At 38.7% G+C, this 18,567-nt stretch overlaps 1 protein-coding gene across 9 annotated transcripts in view; it reads right to left on the reverse strand.

Annotated features, from left to right (window-relative positions):
* Positions 1-18,567, reverse strand: part of CTNND2 (catenin delta 2) — a 662,387-nt gene that overhangs the window by 17,763 nt on the left and 626,057 nt on the right. For all 9 annotated transcript variants that reach the window (XM_089516458.1, XM_089516456.1, XM_089516452.1 and 6 more), the window contains one exon: positions 3,084-3,210. In XM_089516458.1, coding sequence (XP_089372584.1) covers positions 3,084-3,210 — 127 coding nt within the window. The remainder of the gene's footprint in view (positions 1-3,083; positions 3,211-18,567) is intronic.

Consider the following 18,567-nt stretch of genomic DNA (forward strand, 5'->3'; position numbering starts at 1 on the left):
GTGACTTCTCCCTCCTTTAACTGTATTTTTTATTTTATTACGATTTTACTGTACACCGCTATGATCATCGCGGAATAGTGGTCTATAAATAAAACATATTATTATTATTATTATTATTACTATAATTAATGCTTCTGAAAAGGAATCAAAGTATTATGTCATTTATTTTCACCATTTAAAGAGAAAAGAAAAACACCAGAAATGTCGTTTCCAGAAATTCTTAAGTGGAGTTTTAGCATAGTGAGATTTTTATTTTAAAGTTTTTCAGGGATTTTAATGAAATTGTCCCTCTAGAGGTATGAGTAATACGTTTCCTTAAAAATACACAAAACATCTCTTTCCCTCTTTGTCTGTCCCAAGAGACTTAAGAAAAATTCTTAAAAGAGGAAATAAAGCATCCTGGAATTGCTGCCCCAAGTGTTCATCCCAATGAGAAAGATTTTGAAATGATATCAGAATGGAGCAGAATATGGTAGATAATCGGAAGGATTCTCAAGGTTATGTCTCTATTAAAGAATGCCAGTAACACTTTTCTTCCCTCTGCTGCATCCACTAACATGGAAGAGCTGCTGTATTGGTTAGGTGGCCTTGGTGATGTCTCTTGTGATAAAGGCGTTTGTGACTGTGAATGAATTCATGTCAAAACTGTCAGCACAGCAGTCTATATGCTTGTCCCTGGAAGTGAATTATTATTGAACAAAACATCTTCTGCTGAAACAATGAAAATAAACATGCACTTATGAGCTGCACCCAAGTAATGGCTCAGAAACTGCACTAATCACTTCGACATCTCTGTGTTGTTTTTAATTAGAGCTGGAAAGTAATCATATGTATGCTATCAATGCCATTTGTTTTACCTACAGCTCTTGCTTATACAAAAACAACAATGCTGCAACACAAATGAAGATAAAGAGGTACAAATAAACAACTATGATTTAAAGTGTTTATATTTCAACCAATGCTATTGTCACATATATTTTCAAACAAAGGGAGACCCTGTTGTTGTGAACATATTTGTGTCTTTTTTACCTTGGAAAGTTTAACAGACTCCTGTTTTTTCTTCTACTTCTTGAAAGAAGCACATTGGATAGTTCAACACAGACTAAACTCAGGGAGTGTGGGCTCCTCTCCCCTTTTGACTGATCTCTAAACTGGGAGTGAAAGAACAGACCAAAGGAATGGGCAAAATTGTGAGATCCTGCAACAAGGCTAAGGGCTTGTCTACACAATTAAAATACTCATTCTAGTCAAACAGAATGCCATCCCTCCACATGCAATTTGGAGGAATTTTGGTTTTTTTGCAGGATGTGTGAAAAGCTCTTCAAACTCTGCAGAAAAAGGAATTGCAGTTTTTTGCCAGAGTATCTGCAAGTCTCCCTGAGGATGTGCATTATCGAGTGTGTTGCCACCCATCCACTTTGCATGGATTTGTGTGGCTGCACACCTGCAGTAGAGGGAGGGCAAAATTTGTACAGGAAAATGAAGCCTACTAAGCACTGATGCATCAATTGGCATAATACACTTAGGTGTAGACTAGCCCCAAGGCAATGTCAAGAAATTTCCGAATCTCAGTGCCTGAAAATTGGAATCCTGTGCTCTGAATGAGAGAAACTGGAGGATAATGGAGAAAAGAGGATAGATGAAGCCTTATAGAACTGGATGTTTAATTTCTTAGGACCGACGATGGAATGTTTCTTAGTGCTAATGCTTGCTACAGATAAACGTGGTAAATTTCCACCCTCCAGCTCATTGTTCTTCTTATAAAGACAGTAAACAAGTTCACTAACAGCCAAAACTATTGCAAGCAACAAACAGCTCCATTTAATACTCAAAAGATGACTTTCATGGTGTTCATTGCTTCTATGTCCCCCCCCCCCCCGCTTCATTAACATCCGCTGACTTCTTTTATAAAATAATACCCTTAAAAAGAATGCACTGTGATCTATGATTCAATAAAAAAATAAAAAAATACTAATGTTATTATGCTCACTTACCTGGAAATAAACAGTTGTGCCCAACAAATGTGGAGAAGACATTTATAAGGTATGTTGTAAGCTATTTAAGAAAAATGAGCATGAGGGGTGCATTTGGATCTGTGCTTCTTTCTGTTGACTTTGGAAGACTGACTGGTTACTTACCATTTATTTAGGCCTGAAGAATTCCATATACATTTTGCATTTGGATATAATTAATTATTCATTGCTACATGGTCTCTTATAGTTGGGACTTGAGTGGTTCAAATCTTTGTCTGCTCCAAGCAGGACAAGACCTTGCAGTATCAATACGGCCTACTACAAACTATATTTCCAGAGCAGCTGAGAGCAAGTGGGACTGGTTGGTCTCTGCTCTCTTGCTTCTCATGCCTTCCTCCTTGCTTTTATATGGAGCTTTCCAGATATTCCCAATACCTGGCTTCCTTCCTTTCCTTGCAACTAGATGCCTCCTTATCACAAGGAGACTTTCACTGACAGATAAGACACTATTCATGGAGGAGACATTGCTCCAAGACATGACAATAATGTCAGACTCCAGTAATGGATATGTCCACTTCCCCTTCCTTAAAAATTGTCCAGAATGGTTTTCTGGCTCTCCAAGTGATCAACATACCTACTGGCCTCAGTAAAGAAAAGATAGGTGGGGCAGAGAGGAAGTTGTTATCCCACCCCCCAATTCACAAGTCATGCAATATGAAACACTGACATTATCATTGGTAATGTAGACAAATGCAAATTGCTTCATGTATCTTCCCTGCAGGGTAGGTCATGATTATCAACATTTGACAAATATGGAATCAAATACATGGCTAAGTACAGGTTTTAACTTGTGGTGACTGAGGTTTAAATCCAATAATCTATTGGATATTTCCAAACCCAATCTACAAGCAACACCTGCCTATTTTGTAGCTCATTCTGAATGTTTTGCTCTCAGTCTAGAACATCCATAAAAATTAAGGACATAAACAACGAAAATATGTTCCTCATGGCTCATGGTGGTTAATAATGCTTCTGACAGCACTGCAGTTCTTTATATGGCACTGGAAGATTCCTTCTCTACATATTCAGCCATTTAAGTCTGGGTCTTACCTGAACGATTGTTGGGAGACATGCGCACTGGAGAGATGGAAGGGGTGCGTGATGAAGAGTACGGCCTTTGCCGATCCCTCTCTATTGTTGACGATGAAGCTACAAAGTGATACTGTGACCATCCATCCTGCATGGGGACAGTGTATAACAATGAAAAAAAGAAAGGAACAATGGTAAAAATGCTATAGCTATAAAATACATAGGAACATTCAGTGTTATTAGTAAGTCATCTAATACAATACTATTTGAAAGTGGTGGTCCTGGACAGGTGCTTTTCCCCGAGCCACTGACTGGTAATTTTTCAGAAAGAATGAAATAATTGTAGCCAATGGAGCACAAATATGGTTCTGGTCACTGCCACATTGAAAAAAAATATCATAATTTCTGTCCCCTCACATCAGATACCCTGAGAAGCACTGATCTAATTTAGTATCTCTGCAGACTAGCCTTGCCCTTTCTCAGTTGGATGGTCACCCACTTTTCTTTTTCTTTTTAAAGTACTGCAGGCATTGGTGTGCATTGTGACCTACACATATTCTTTCTCTCCCTCTCTTTCTCTCTGTCTCTCATGTTGGTGAAATATGAATGCTTTAGGATGAGCTGGAAAGCGATTACTAACAGATAATTATTCCTTAAACAATTGTTAAAAGCTACCTGTCTTCTTTAGAGGACCTGGAGCAACAGTGGAAGGTGATTGCTGGGTATGGGCAGTCAAGCTTCTACCAATTCCTTATGGTTGAATTCAGTTCCAGGTTGTGAACATGCCTTTACACATGCATGACACTGCTTATGGCTGTACAGTGGGCAAATAGTGCATTTTGTGTATTGATGTGCACTGTCCAGTGTGCAAGGAAATGCATTTAGTTGCATGTTGTCAGTTCTCCAATAAAGAGGCATAACATAACCAAGGCATAGCTCTCATTCTTTGATCCAAATATTCTTTAACAAATAAACTCCAGTAGGATTATGGGAGGACAACACAGTGAGATTTAAAATGTCCCCAAGCTTTTTGCCTTCCTTGCCCTAAAGGTCAGCAAGTGAACTAGAGAGGAGGATTTACAAACATGCCTTGTTTTGAATCACTTTTCCCTGACAGCTATATTTAAAATAAGGTACTTCAAGTGCTTCTGTGGATGTCTTCTCCTGTACAACTGCCATTGATTTCAATGGCTTTGTAGAGAAGAAATCCAGGAGGGATTTTTCTCTAAAACTAGATGAAATTAAACAGAGAATTCCAAGTACAACAGCTGGTGTTTATACATTTGTCTTGATAAACTGTAATTTTACATGGATGAATACATAATGCACAGGCATTGAATGGTTTGAATGAGAGACGTGATTAATATTTTTAAAATTATAAAGCATACATTTTAAATTACACATAATAATATTCACCATCTATTTGAAATTAATAAGACTAGCATTCCTGAACTGCCAAAACACGACACCTGAACTCAGTGGCAATCTTTTTGAATTCATAGCTTGAGGACTGAAAGCTTAGCAGCACCCAAATTTTAAACTACAAACCCAATCACTTTGAAGTCAATTGAAATAAATGATTTTTTCCCCATATGAATCTAGGTTTTCCCCAAAGGGTTCTTAAAAGCTCAGAGTTAGTTGAAAACTGATAACTTTGTTTAATGCTTACTGCAAAACAGCTTTGTACAAGTCTGAAGCATACAGAACTCTGTGGAGGTGGCTGCCTCATCATTAGACAAAAAAAGGCAACCCTTTTCTATTTTGCCTAGCATGTCTTTGTACAGTATTTGATTTTAAAAAATGAATGGTTGGAATTCCAGTGAAAAGGGATCTTGCCCTACCCCTGACAAGTTAAGGCAGCATTTCTCAGAAAATGGCACATACCATCAGTGCTAAATCCTACAATGGTTGGATGGTCAAGAGATAAGATAACTTAAGCTTGAACAGTGGGACTTAGTTACCAAAGGCAGTTTAAAAAAAAACTAAAACATGTGGGAGTGGCAGCTGATAAAAGAATGAGAGATTTCAGAATTGGATTTCATTGGCCAATAGAAATGGGGATAAAAATAAACAAGAGAGCATGAGTTCAAACCTGACCAAATCAGGAAAAGCGAGAGATAATCAAACAGTGTCAAATTATTGTTTCTTCCAGAAAGACAGCATTCCCTTAAAGTTACATACACTCTCACTTGCTTTGGAATAAACTGCACCAAATTCAATGGGACTTACTTCAGAGTAAAAACACATAAGATTAAACCATCAGTGCACTAAGCTGTAAATGACACACTAGTAAACGTGCAGGGCTGGGTGAGGGATGCCCATAGCTCTTCCTACCAATTTGCCACCCATGGCACCACCATTCTGTAGTAGTGAGGTAGCATGCTCCTGTGAGGTAGGAGGCTATGTTGATGTCGGCAATGCTGCTAGTAGGGTTTCCCATGTCAGACAGACTTTTGCTGAGGAGCCAGACTAAGGCGGGTTACAGACCGCCCCTTTGGGGTGTGCCTGTAACCGGCCCTTTCCCTGCTGGATCGGGGCCTCAGCTGCCACAGCAGCAGCCTCTGAGGCCCCGATCCGCCGCTTTCCAGGTCGCAGGGAAGCGGCAAAAGGCCGCTTCCCTGCAGCCTGGAAAGGGGTGTCCTTGGGGCTTCATGCCCCAAGGACACCCGACGGCGGCAGGGATGCGGAGAAAGGGCCGCTCGGCCCCTTTCTCATTTGCGTCGCTGGCGCAGCCATGTAGAGGCTGCGCCAGAGATGCAAATTGTGGAAGGAGCTCCGAAATGGAGCTCCTTCTGGGGCTGTGGAAATGGCGCCCCAGGTGCCCTTGCGTAGCCCTACTACGTCACCTCTGCGCCGCCCCATTTGGAGGCAGCGCGGTCGTGAAGTAGTCATGGTGGCCCCTGTGTGGAACGGGCGCTGCCATTTTGTGCGCGCTCTGCGTGTGCTAGGGTTAGGGGCGTGTGGAAGTGACGCCGCTTCCTAACCCTAGCATGCTCTTGTGCAACCCTAGTACGTGTGGAGCACATACTTTGTGCGCGTCTGTAACACACCTAAATGTGTTAAACAGCTACTGGGCAGCAACAAAGTGGGGTTTGTGTGACACTGATGGGGGATGTCTTAAGAGATAGCAGCAGCAACACCATAGCTAATACTTGTTTGTACTGTACAGAAGGTGGCATAGTAAACTCCTATTGAATGTCTTTTACAAAGAAAAGACTATGAGAAGTCAATACAAAATGAAACAAGAGATAGTACCAAAAGATGAAACTCCCAGGTCTGATGGCACTCAACAAGCTACTGGGATAGAGCAAAGGATAGCCATGAGTATTGCTATAGCTAATGACACAACTGGGCTCAAGCCACAAGGACATTCATCTGCTCAGAGGAAAAAGGAAAGTCCTGCACAACACATAATATAGGAACATGGAATTAATAGTGAGGAGAGATGTAGTTTCTTTAAAGTTAAAGGCTATAATGCGAAGTCTAACTGAATAATATCAGTAAGACTTTAAAGAAAACCCATCAGTATAACCATAATCAAATTGTATGCTCCAACTACAGAGATAAAAGAAGAAAAAATGGAAAGATTATACGCTGGTGTCTAGGAGGAAATTGATCACACACCAAAACTAATCATAGGCAATTGGAATGTAAAATAGGAAACAGAACAGAATCAGACTGTAGGTTGAGGAAATGAAGAGAAGAGTGACTGATTGAATTTTGTAGAGCCAGCATCACAAACACATTCTCCAAGCAACCAAAGAGGCAACTACATACATGGACATTACCTGATACAGAAATTAAACTGACTACATAACTGGAAGCAGTAGATGGAAAAGCCCCATTCTCTCTGCAAAAACAAGACAAGGGGCAGATTGTGTGCATATTGTGACAGAGACTATGAATTGTTAATATGAATAATCAGAGTAAAGCTTAAAGGAGAACACTAAATCAACCATTGTGCCAAAATACAACCTGAAGAAAATCCTAGTAGAATGTAAAGATAATGTAAAAACAAAACAAAACAAACACCCCCCCCCAAAAAAAAAAAAAACCAACCAAAAACAGATTTGCACTGTTAAGCCTAATTGACTGGGAGCCACAAGAACACTGGACTGAAGTCAAAGACACTGTCAAAGAGGAATGCAAAAATACACTATCTGAAGCCAAAAAAAAAAAGAAAGAATCCTCATTGGATGACAGATGAAGTCATTTTATGGACAGATAAGAAGCAAAAGTAAAAGTAGAAAGAAATAGGGCCAAAACCTTGAATGCAACAGTTCCATGAGTTGTGCACAGGGACAAAGAGAACTACTATAATAATCAATGTAGAGAAATAGAAGACGACCCCCCCCAAAAAAAAAATAGAAAAAAAAGGAAGAACGTGATATTTTTTGCAGAAGATTTAAAAAATCAAAGGGAAATTTAAATCAAAGTGGGGATGCTATACCACCAGTAGGGGAACACATTATATGAGCAAGTACAAATAAAAGGCCAATGGAAATGCACAGAAGAACTATAAAAAAGAGATTAAAGGATGACAGCCAGAGAATTCAAGAAAGAACCATTTGAAGATGAACCTACAGTTTTAGAATGTGAAATGAAACCTGCACTCACAGCACTTGAAATAAATAAATCACCAGGAACAGATGCATACCAACAGAGCTGCTTCAACTACAGAATCTACTCTAGTTCTATCTAAGATCTGTCAACAAATATGAAAAACAAAACATTGGCCTACAGATTGGAAACATAATTATATATTCCACTAACCAAGAATGGAGACACCAAGGATTATATCACATTAATTTCTCATGCAAGCACAGTGATGCTCAAACTTCTACAACAAATACATTTGCTATATTTGGAGCAAGAAAAGCTGGGTTCAGGAAAGGAAGAATCACTACGGATCATAATGCAAACATATATTGAGGATGTACTAAATAACTTCAGAAGAAAATCATCATGTGCTTTATAAATTATAGCAAAGCCTTTGATTGTGTAGGTCATGAAAAACTATGGACTGCTCTTAAAGAAATGGGTATGCCACAACATTTCATTGTTCTGATGCGTAAGCTGTACTCAGAACAAGATGCTACTGTTAGAACAGAATATGGAGGAACAGAATGGTTTCCAACTGGGCAAGAGGTCAGACAAGGTTGCATTTTATCACCCTATCTATTTAACCTATATGTTGAATGTAACATATGTAAAGCATTATTAGACTCAGAACAAGGAAGTGTGAAAATTGGAGGAAGGAACATCAACAATTTAAGATATTCAGATGACATGATACAACTAACTGAAAATAGCGAAGAGTTGGAACAATTACTGAACAAAGTTAAGAAAGTAAGTGCAAAAGCAGATTTACAATTAAACATTAACTGTATAGTAAACCTAATTGCTCTGGTATTAACATTGACAATAAAACTATGGAATGTACATCATAGACTTTCACGTTGTACAGGGTAATTTTATAACTTACATGTAATAACTAAGTACCATAGGAGTTTTACTATGAGACGTCTTTATCATATTTTCTTTGAAACACCTTAAAATGATTTTGCTCTTGTTTCATGCAGTAATCTTTCGATCAGTCTGTAGTTTGTTTTCATATTGTGTCAAAATGCCACTTGGCTGAAATAATGCTTTTTCAGACTAAACAAAGTGTTATTGCCAGTTGGCTATTAATTTGAAATTGCACTGTCTGATTTGTTCATGTGTGTCTGACCACCACAGTATTTTGTAATACAATTAATAAAAATCTAACATTAGCCTTCCTCCACTCTGAGAAAACAAGCACACTTCCATTTTAAAGGTAAACAGTAACAAATTCATTAGACTTACTTCATCAAGAATTCCAAAAGCCATTAGTATTAAATATTTGAACTAATTTTTAGAAACCAAAAGGGAGTATTTCCAATTTAATGCAGAAATAAATACCACCTGATGGGCTGGCTGCCTTCATTAGTTTGTTTCAGCTCTAGTGCTTCTAATGAAATTTAATTAAATTGATTTGGATACTTAAAAGGTACAGTATATAAGGGCCTCCTGTAGAGAAGAAGTAATCTCTCCAGAAGAAAAAGCAGTACAAGAGTGTTTCTTAACCCCATTTACCTGCCTCTATGCTACTGTAGTCAAGCAAAATTAAGACAAGAATGACACATTTGAAACTGATGTTGTGAGGAGGGTCTCTGTCTTCTTGGCCACTTGCGTTCAACAATTGTGCCATAAAGAAAGGGGAGAAAATGCTGATTTCATTTTAGTATTCTTTTCTACAGTGTTCATTCTTTGACACCCCCCCCCCCCCAGCCATGACTAGTTCGGATTGCTGTCATTCTCAAGCAGGAAAACTATTTTATATTAAAATGGAGGATACAAGAGTGCAGCTTCAGTGGGTGGGGCAATGCTTTCTTTATAGTGGATGTCGGCCAGTGAAAGCAGAGGAAGTAGAAAGATGTTGTCAGTGTCGGCTGGTGCCACCAACACTAGTTTAAAAAATGGAGCAACCACAGTGGAGAGTGGGGAGCAGTCAGAGAAGTGAACCTTCTCAAAGGATCTTGCCCATGGTGGCCCCAAACCTGGCAGTCTCGCTGACCCTTTTCTTTAGGATTGGTTTTGCCAAAAGGTACCTCAAGGACACTGTAAATGCTGTTGCTGATTTATTGATGTGTCATTCCAATTGTAGTTGTGCTAGTTTGTACTAACAAGGACCAGAGACCCTGCATGTGGAATAACAACAATACAGTCCGCCCTTTTCATATGTATCTTCATCGTATGCGGATTCCAGCTTATGTGGACGGTGATAGGTGAGGGCCAAAATGGCATATCACCATGCAATTAAATGGGACTCCAGCATATGCAAAATTTGTCTTATGTGGGGGGTGGGTGGGTCCAAAACAGATCCCCCACATATAGCAAGGGCAGACTGTATAAGCAGTAGCATCATTAGGGTTGGTGCCACCCAGTGCAGTAACTCATGGTGTCATTCCCACATTGACCTCCTCCCATACCACATCCATACAGAATCCTTAGTAATGTCTTTCATACTAATTTAGTCATAAATCATAATCCTCATACAGCACTGAATGTAATTATAATAGTTGTGACATAAACAACTAGCAAAATTAAAATTATACTTTCAAATTACAATATCATATGCACAGAACAAATGTGTTTACATATGAATTGAATTGAAACTTTGTAACTTGTGCTTTCCTCTCATTTCATGCCAAAGGAAATATGGTCTCAATATTAATGTTTGAATACTATATAGAACTCATGTGAGGATACTCACTACAGTAACACAAGTCTTTGTTTTAGGAGGAATAGCCCTGAGGCAATTATCAAAATTAATCTGCAGCCTAAATAGTTGTAGAATAGAGCTACGGCAGGAATTTGCATTAATAGTATAGCATTACTAAAGGAATGAAAATATTTGGTCAGAGTCTTTATTAAGCTTGGTGGTCAAGTTGAATGAAACCTTTAGTGGCTTGTGCTGGAATTTCTAAAGAAAGCTGATATTAATTATATAAAATTGCATCAGAGAGATACAAACATAGGCATTTCTTCACTACGAATTTATGATCTTGACATTAATGAGTGTCAATAGAAATGAAAGGTTTATCATTACTATAGGACTGGCAAACTGTAACCAAGCATATGAATTGCCTCTGGGGAAAAGCATGACTATGCTATGAAGGAATTCATAACCAGGTGCCTTAAAATATCTACGTTCAAAACTTTAAACTATCTTACCCATAAAGTGATGGAAGATATACTAAAATGTTCAATTAGGACCTGATTTTTTTAACTTGGAATTTCGGAAGAACAAATGGAAAAGAAGGGCAAAGTTATACAGTATATGATAATTGCAGCTAGACTGCTCTATGCACAAACTGGAAGGACTTAGTTGTTCTGTCTCAAGAAGAATGACTTATAAAGCTCAATGAATGTGAGGAGATGGACAAATTAACTAATCTTATAAGAGAATGAACTATAGAGACTTTTAAAGATGAATGAAGTTCTGTGATGGACTACTGGAAGATGAAATGGGGAGTCTTTTACACTTTTGGATTTGCAGAATAGTTTAGAAAGTATTTTAAGTAATGTGCAATTTCTTAAAAATCAATAATAGTATTAGAAATTTCATTACATTTCTTTTAACATCTTTTTTTATGGAGAAGATGTCAGGAAGTAGAGTTAACAGTTAGTTTGATACCATGAACCTTCTTAATCCCTGTCTTTATAAATTAGTATAGAGTAGTAGTGTTTGTGTGTTTTTGTTTTGTTTGTATGTGTATGGTTAAGCGGGGGGGGGGGGGGAACTTCTCACATAAGTTTGATTTTTGTTGCAGTGGTTTTGCCAGAGAAACACCCTGCACAAAAGTAAAAGCATTCACTTCTTCTCAATTATAGCAGAAGGTTTTGTGGTCAATACTTCCAAGTAGTAGCAAATATAGTTTGCAGTCAATACTTCAAAGTAGCTGAACAATATGTCCATATCTCTGACCATTTCCTCAGGAAGATGGAAAATTGCCTAGCCTTCAGTCAGACCATCGGTCCTTCTTAGTTAGGGTGGTCTACACTGTTCTTCAGGGCTCCAAACACAAGTCTTTCCTTGGTATACCTGGACATGACAGAGATTGGATGCAAAGTATGTGCTCTGCAACTGACAGCTCTTCCTCAAATACCTCACAGTAGTAAACCAAGGGTGCAGCTCCTGGAGAGGACAGTCACTGATCATATCTAGGACTGCTGTCTCTTTGTCATGATGTGAATATAAATTTATTCACTCAATGCAAGAATAATTGAAGTCACCAGTTTTCATATTCTCTCCTTTAATTATCTCCCAATTTCTTCTTAATCTCAAAATGATGATCTGACAACTTCTACAGTCAATTGTAGAAACAGGTTTTAAGATACATTTGCTTGGTTTTAATTTGTAAAATATTAACAATAATTCTACATCCTCATACAAGAAACAGTCACAGTACTAAAAATGGGCATCCTATTAAGAGCCAACCTTTATGAAAGTTTTTTTTTTCCTAAATAAATTCCATTTGGAATTTGAACATGTACGATTCACTGACTGAATATGCATAACTTGTTCCCAAAGGAAAATATTACACTCAAAAACTGTAACAATGCAGATCTGATGAAAGAATTCTTGGGTCATATCATCTTGCATTGTGGTAGAACTGAATGAGGATTAACAAGTACCATCAAGATTGATGAACTGATATCTTCAAAATCAGTACTTTTATTCTTTCATTCGTAGAGATTTACTGATTTGTAGTCTCCATCTGAGACACTCTGAACCCCATTATTTCTTAGTAAACATGTAAGATCTGAGTAATGACTGCAGCATTTTCTCACCTTCCTTTTCTTGAAATGATTATCACAAAGTCTGCTTCTTAGAAGAACTGAGAATGTTTTCCATAACTTCCCTTTCAATACACTGTACAAAGTGCACTGTGCTTCCTTTCAAAATCTCTTTCTTTAAAAAAATCATTGATGATGTGAGCCATAAGGAAGAGGCAACCTGTCAGTCTTTACTTCCAGTTTTTGTTTTAAAAAGAGGTGCAATCTGGAAGGATATGCTGAGCTGCTTTATCTTGTGAGGATTTAACAAGCAGGTGTCATATGTTCGTAAGCAAACTAATTGTATGAGTAGAAGTAATTATTTGACATATTATGACAGGTAGCCATCTAACTGATATACCACAGGCACACATGAATTCCAGTTTTTAGCTTAGGTATAAACACTGAGAGAAATCCATGGTTCGTGTGTGAAATGGACAATCTACCACATGGCTGTGGACTGTGTGAAACTGAGCTGAATTCCTAAGACCTGATGCAAGAAATATAAGGACCCCCACCACCAAAATATGTGCTGGTGACTTGCATTTGTGTACCTTGGTTCTGGGGTCAGTTATGCAATGCTGACCAAATTGTGGCTATGGAGAAAAGTGCTTTTAACTGTGAGGTAAATTGGTCAAATTTCTTCTCTTTTAGTTGGGTTGAGAGCCGTAATGGATTGCAGGCATATACACATGATAAGAATACTACAGGATTAGCTTTTGACCAGCTAGGAGAGCATTTGGTCATCTGATGGGACGTTAAAGGTCAAGCAGGGATAAGAACAGGGAAACATCCTTGTTGGGACTGCAGTTGCTTATACCTTGTGTTTGCTGGTGGGGCTTCATAATTCATTAAGTGGAAACTTGTGAGAGGTATATCCCATTAATTATGGGGCTACAGAGGTTTGAAAAGCAAGTCAGGCATTGCTTTACCTATCCATAATTAATTATTGATTTCCTGTATTGAGAAAGCAAGGATGACAAGATCTACCTAATGAATAACATAGCCATAAGAGAAAGGAACAGTATGTGAGGCAAAGCATAAAGGACAGAACCTAAGACACAACACGGTTAATTATTCACATTGTTGATGTTTTATGGGAAGTTAAATAATAAAAAAAAACTTGCTATTGAATCATGTTGCAATTTTCCAAAATAGTTCATTTCATGCTGGTTGCTTATGAAGCTGCTCATACCACTATGGAACTTTGTAATGTATTTCAAGTCTTGTTTTAAACATTGTTGGAAAAATGTGAATGAAAAAGCATGCAGAATGTAAGAGTTTACTGAAATCATGGAATTATTATTAGACATAACATACAACAGAAAGTGACTGCCCCATGTTGCTTTTGCTATATGTCACCTCTGAATATGTGAGATTTAACACACAAACATAAACAAACTGCTTTAACTTACTTCTAGACAGGAACAAACATGAAGTGATCCCCATGGTAGCACTTGAAAGATGGTCTAAAACATAGCATGCCAAGGCAAAATTACACTATAATCCTTTTCTTAGAAACAGATTAGGATACTTTTTTAAAAATGGCTTCCAAGAAATGAAACTTCTCCAGTACTTAACAAATCAGTAGGTGCTTCTGGGCCAGCTAGTAGCTTACCATGGAGAAAAAGGAAGCAATGTAGACCTACTTCATTAAAAGTCAAGGTTAATTTTGTAATAGCCTTTGCGTATGAGAAGTGTTGCATAATAATTATCTCTTTTGGAGAAGAGCAGAAAGATGTACAATCAGGAACTATAGAGGATCTCTCAATTAAAAAAAACAGTTTCAGCTAAGTAACTTTGTTTTGTGTGAAGTCGAAGGCTTTCATGGCCGGCATCCATAGTTTTTTGTGGGTTTTTCAGGCTATGTGGCCATGTTCTAGAAACTCTTCCAGGTTACCTCATTTATTCTGGTCTACCATGAACATTTCATCATGTTTCTGCATGCAGACTGCTTTCCTCATCTCTTTGTGTGACCAGTTAAAACTAACCAGTGCGTTACTCAGATGGTGAAAATAATCACTGTAGAATATGGGTTGAATCTTTGTTGTTCACATGCATTTTGAATGCTTCCAATTAAATTTGGGTGGGTGGGTGGGCTGCCAACCCCTCTTAACATGGGATAATCTGTCTCAGTTCTCCCCCCCGGGTTTTCCTAAAAGATTCGTGTTGTTGGCTGTGTGAATAACCAATGTGAACAAACTCAGGATAAAGCAGGATAAACCCCTGCATGCCTTGAACATGTTTCAAATACATCCAATCATTGATTCCATCTTTATTCGCAGTGCTGTCATGTGTGAGCAACAGGACATGCATAAATGCACATAGGTGCAGTTCTGATAAAAAAAGGTGAATTACAACAACAACATGGAATGTGTGAGTGAGATTATTTGCATAGTTGTGCTTAAAAAACCAAAGTCTGAATAGCCCCCAGGAATAGTTAACTTATGGCTTGGGATCTTGGCAGAACCTTGGATCTTGGTTTGTAACTTCCAAACAAGCTGGGATTGTAAGGTACTAAAAGTGCAGGGTGCTTCTACTTAGGATCTAGAATAAATGGGGATTTTTAAAAAAATTGTAAGAAAACCCTCTTTATTTATTAACCCTAATGTTTATTATCATTCATACTAAGAAGGAAGCTGAACTAACCCCCCCCCCCAAACATCTGATACAGAGAAGAGAGACCAAGAATGCTTATGTTCCCCACTCAGCATGTCAGCCTCTTGACTGCATTATTCAAAAGTATACTTTTAATTTATGATAAAAAAAAACCCCAATTGATTCTGTATATGAGGGATTACTCTTATTAAATACATTAAAGCTTACACCCATAGAAATCAGGCTACAGGAAAAAGAAATCCAACAATATCTTTATTCACCTAACACCAATCAACTCTCTCTCCTAAATATTGTGAGCAGGAAAACTAATAAGCCATTATTCCCACAGCTTTTTCTCAAACAAGTGTGTAACCTGATTACATTGAATATGAAAGAGCTGAAACAACTAGCTTATCATTCACTCACTCAGATGGTTCTGGCAGAATTTATGTTCTCTACTGCATGCACTGGTCATTTTGTTTAATTTCCCTTAAGAGTAGGGAATAACTAGGCATTATGCCGGGCTTTATTATAGCACAGTAGGGGAATATTAGCAAAGGGAGCTGAAAATGGTATCACTGACAGCAATGCTGCTTCATCACTTTGAACAAAGAGCATGACTTCAATGGCAAAATGATGTATCCTCTCTATTTCCACTGCAGGTACACAGCCTTGAGCCAGCTAAGCAGCATCACACCTCCTTTCAGACCTAGAGCTGGATCACACATACCTGCCACATGTAAAAGATTAACAAGGACTGTGGCCTAAGCAATTAGGCTGTGCCTGTATGATCTACTGTCTATGATATTAAAAGGATCACCTAGGCTGCATCCAGGTCAGCCCTTGGATGTCCATTTTTGCCTCTTTGGTCCATGGAAGGAAGCACTGTGGCACACACTTTTGTTTGTGTTCTAAAACCTAAAACCTAGAACCATAGAAATGTTTGCACCTATGGTCTATGGAGGAACATTAGGTTGGACTGTGCAGAGTGAACGGTGCAGAGTGAAACCCGGCAAACCTGTCCTGATTTGGCAGGGATAATCTTTGTGGTCCCATTTTTGGGGGCTGTTTTTAAAATGGTCCAGTTTTCCCTTTTCTCCTCATCTTATTGCCACTGGTGCTGAATTCAAAGTGCAAGGGTCCAGTGGACCCTTTGTATATGTGGGGGATTCGTTTCAACCCCCCCAACCTATGGGAAAAAACACGGGACATCAAGTCGCATTGTTTGCTATGGCTACACGCTCCTGTGGGTGCGTGCCATTTTGATACCTGGGGTTTGCTGTCTGCATGAGCTTGAGTCTGCAAATGGCAAGCCCACGTATGGAGAAGGCACACCGTAGTTTGAGGAGAAAAAGAGTGCAGATTCTTGCCCTAACCTGTAGACTCGGGTAAAAGCAAACTGCCACAGCTTCTGCTAGCTTCTGTGTTCATCATCGTTGATCATTTTTGCCATCTTGACCACATTCTGAAATTGTTTGGCTATTCTTGTTTTGGTTTTCATCTGGGAATTGTTGGGAGGGTATGAGAAAGGGGAATGAGACAGTGATTTCCATCAATTTTCCCTTCTTCATTCAGGGTCCCAAATCTGCTGCCTCAACCACAGGGTGTGAGATAACATTAGGAACTGTAGGAAGAAGGAAAAAACAATGGAAATCTTCACTGGTATCATCTTCCTCCAGCCAAAAGGCTCTACAAGATTGGAGCCACACTCAGTGGAAGGAAAGAGTCAATGCTGGAGTCAGCCCAGTAGTATTTTAAAGCTCCTGACTGAAGAGTATTAGAAACCTTTCCCCAAGGCGTGGCACTGTACTTCTAAATAAACTAGAAAGTTACTGAAGCCTTGACCTAGAGGAGCCCTTCAGACACCTCTGACTCTCTAGCCTGCAGCAAGTTTCAAGACTTCATTAAATAACTAAACTTCAAAAGGCAGGTTGTCAGTCAATTACTCAGACCAATGTGCCACACTGTACAGAGAATCTGTCTTTCTTTACAAAAAGATCAAAAGAAGGTATTCTGCTGTCTAGAAAGATAGGCCCTTTTAATAATCATAGTTGTGAAAAACTTTTTGAAATTTGTTGTAGTACTAAACCTACAGTGGAAGAAATATGTCAGCTTTCAGAAATGCATAATGGTCAATAGCTTCTCTACAAGTGTGCTATAGTGCACTGGTGGAGCCCAAACAGTATAACTTCCAGTGGGCTGTTTCCAACAGTCTTACAGCCCTACTTAATATAATAATTTAAAATATTTATTTTGAAAGCATGTTTTGATCAAAAGAGAACATAGAGGCTTGAAACTTCTTAAACATGATCATGAAAAAGTCCTTGATTAGGAATTCTGTATTCAGTATTAATGCTCTGACACACACTGCAGCATTCAATGGCTCAATAAACTTCTATGCATACAGATGCTCAGATCATCTACTTCTTCCTACTGCCATCATCTGCATGTTGATTTGTCACAGTCTGACAAATTTGTTTCTATGTAAGCAGCTCTAATGAGCATTCTAGGCCAGTAGGCATTTTCAGATTCTGACTATGATTATACATGCGACTCCTGTTCTGTTTAACACTACCTATTCTAAATTAGGTATATAAAAGTAAGGTTCAGGGCCAATCCAGAATGGTATGTGCCTCATCTCCCCACCACTTGATTACTCAGCACATGAAGATTCACAGCACATCATGTGCCCCAACCTTTGGAAAGCACAATGTGATCTATCTGTGGTGCTTCACTGGGGTTGCTCATTCAGATATGCAAGTCATTAAGTGAGGCATTCATTAGCTGTTGAAGCTGCTCACAAAGAACACAATCCATATTTCAGTCTTACCCAGTCCCTTTGGTGAGTGTCCCACAAGTTAAAACCAATTAACTTGTGGTTGTGTGCTGCAGTTTATATGTAACATCATTCTCTGTGCCTTGTTGCAATGCTGTGTCTAAGCGTATTAAGCTGGACAACATTACAATGCTTAAAAGATAAGTAGGAGTGTAAGCCTGACTTTGGGATGTAACATGTCCACAGTCTACCTGGACAACCAAACATCACTGCCTTTGCAATTTGGTCATCCACCACATGGCACACCTTTGTAATTCTATTGAGGCAAGTGCATCATGCTTCAGCCCCATGGAGGATATACAGATTTACAAAAAAAGGAAACCAACAGGGACAGACAGAGTTGTCCTGCACTAGTCATCAAGGGAAATAATAGTGCCACTCTATTGTGCTTTTGTCAGGCCCTACCTGGAATACTGTATCCAGTTCTGCGCACCACAATTCAAAAAGGATGTGGAGAAACTGGAGCATGTCCAAAGGAGGGCGACTAAAATGGTGAAGGGTCTTGAAACTCTATGAGGAATGGCTTAGGGATCTGGGGATGTTTAGCCTGGAGAAGAGAAGGTTAAGAGGTGATATGATAGCCCTGTTTAAATATTTGAAGGCATGTCATATTGAGTAGGGAGCAAGCTTGTTTTCTGCTGCTCCAGAGAACAGGACCCGGAACAATGGATGCAAGCTACAGGAAAAGAGATTCCATTTTAACATTAG

This window comes from Sceloporus occidentalis, unplaced genomic scaffold (assembly GCF_023333645.1).
Source record: "Sceloporus occidentalis isolate IW3139 unplaced genomic scaffold, rSceOcc1.0.p SCAF_3, whole genome shotgun sequence".
Classification (NCBI taxonomy): domain Eukaryota; kingdom Metazoa; phylum Chordata; class Lepidosauria; order Squamata; family Phrynosomatidae; genus Sceloporus; species Sceloporus occidentalis.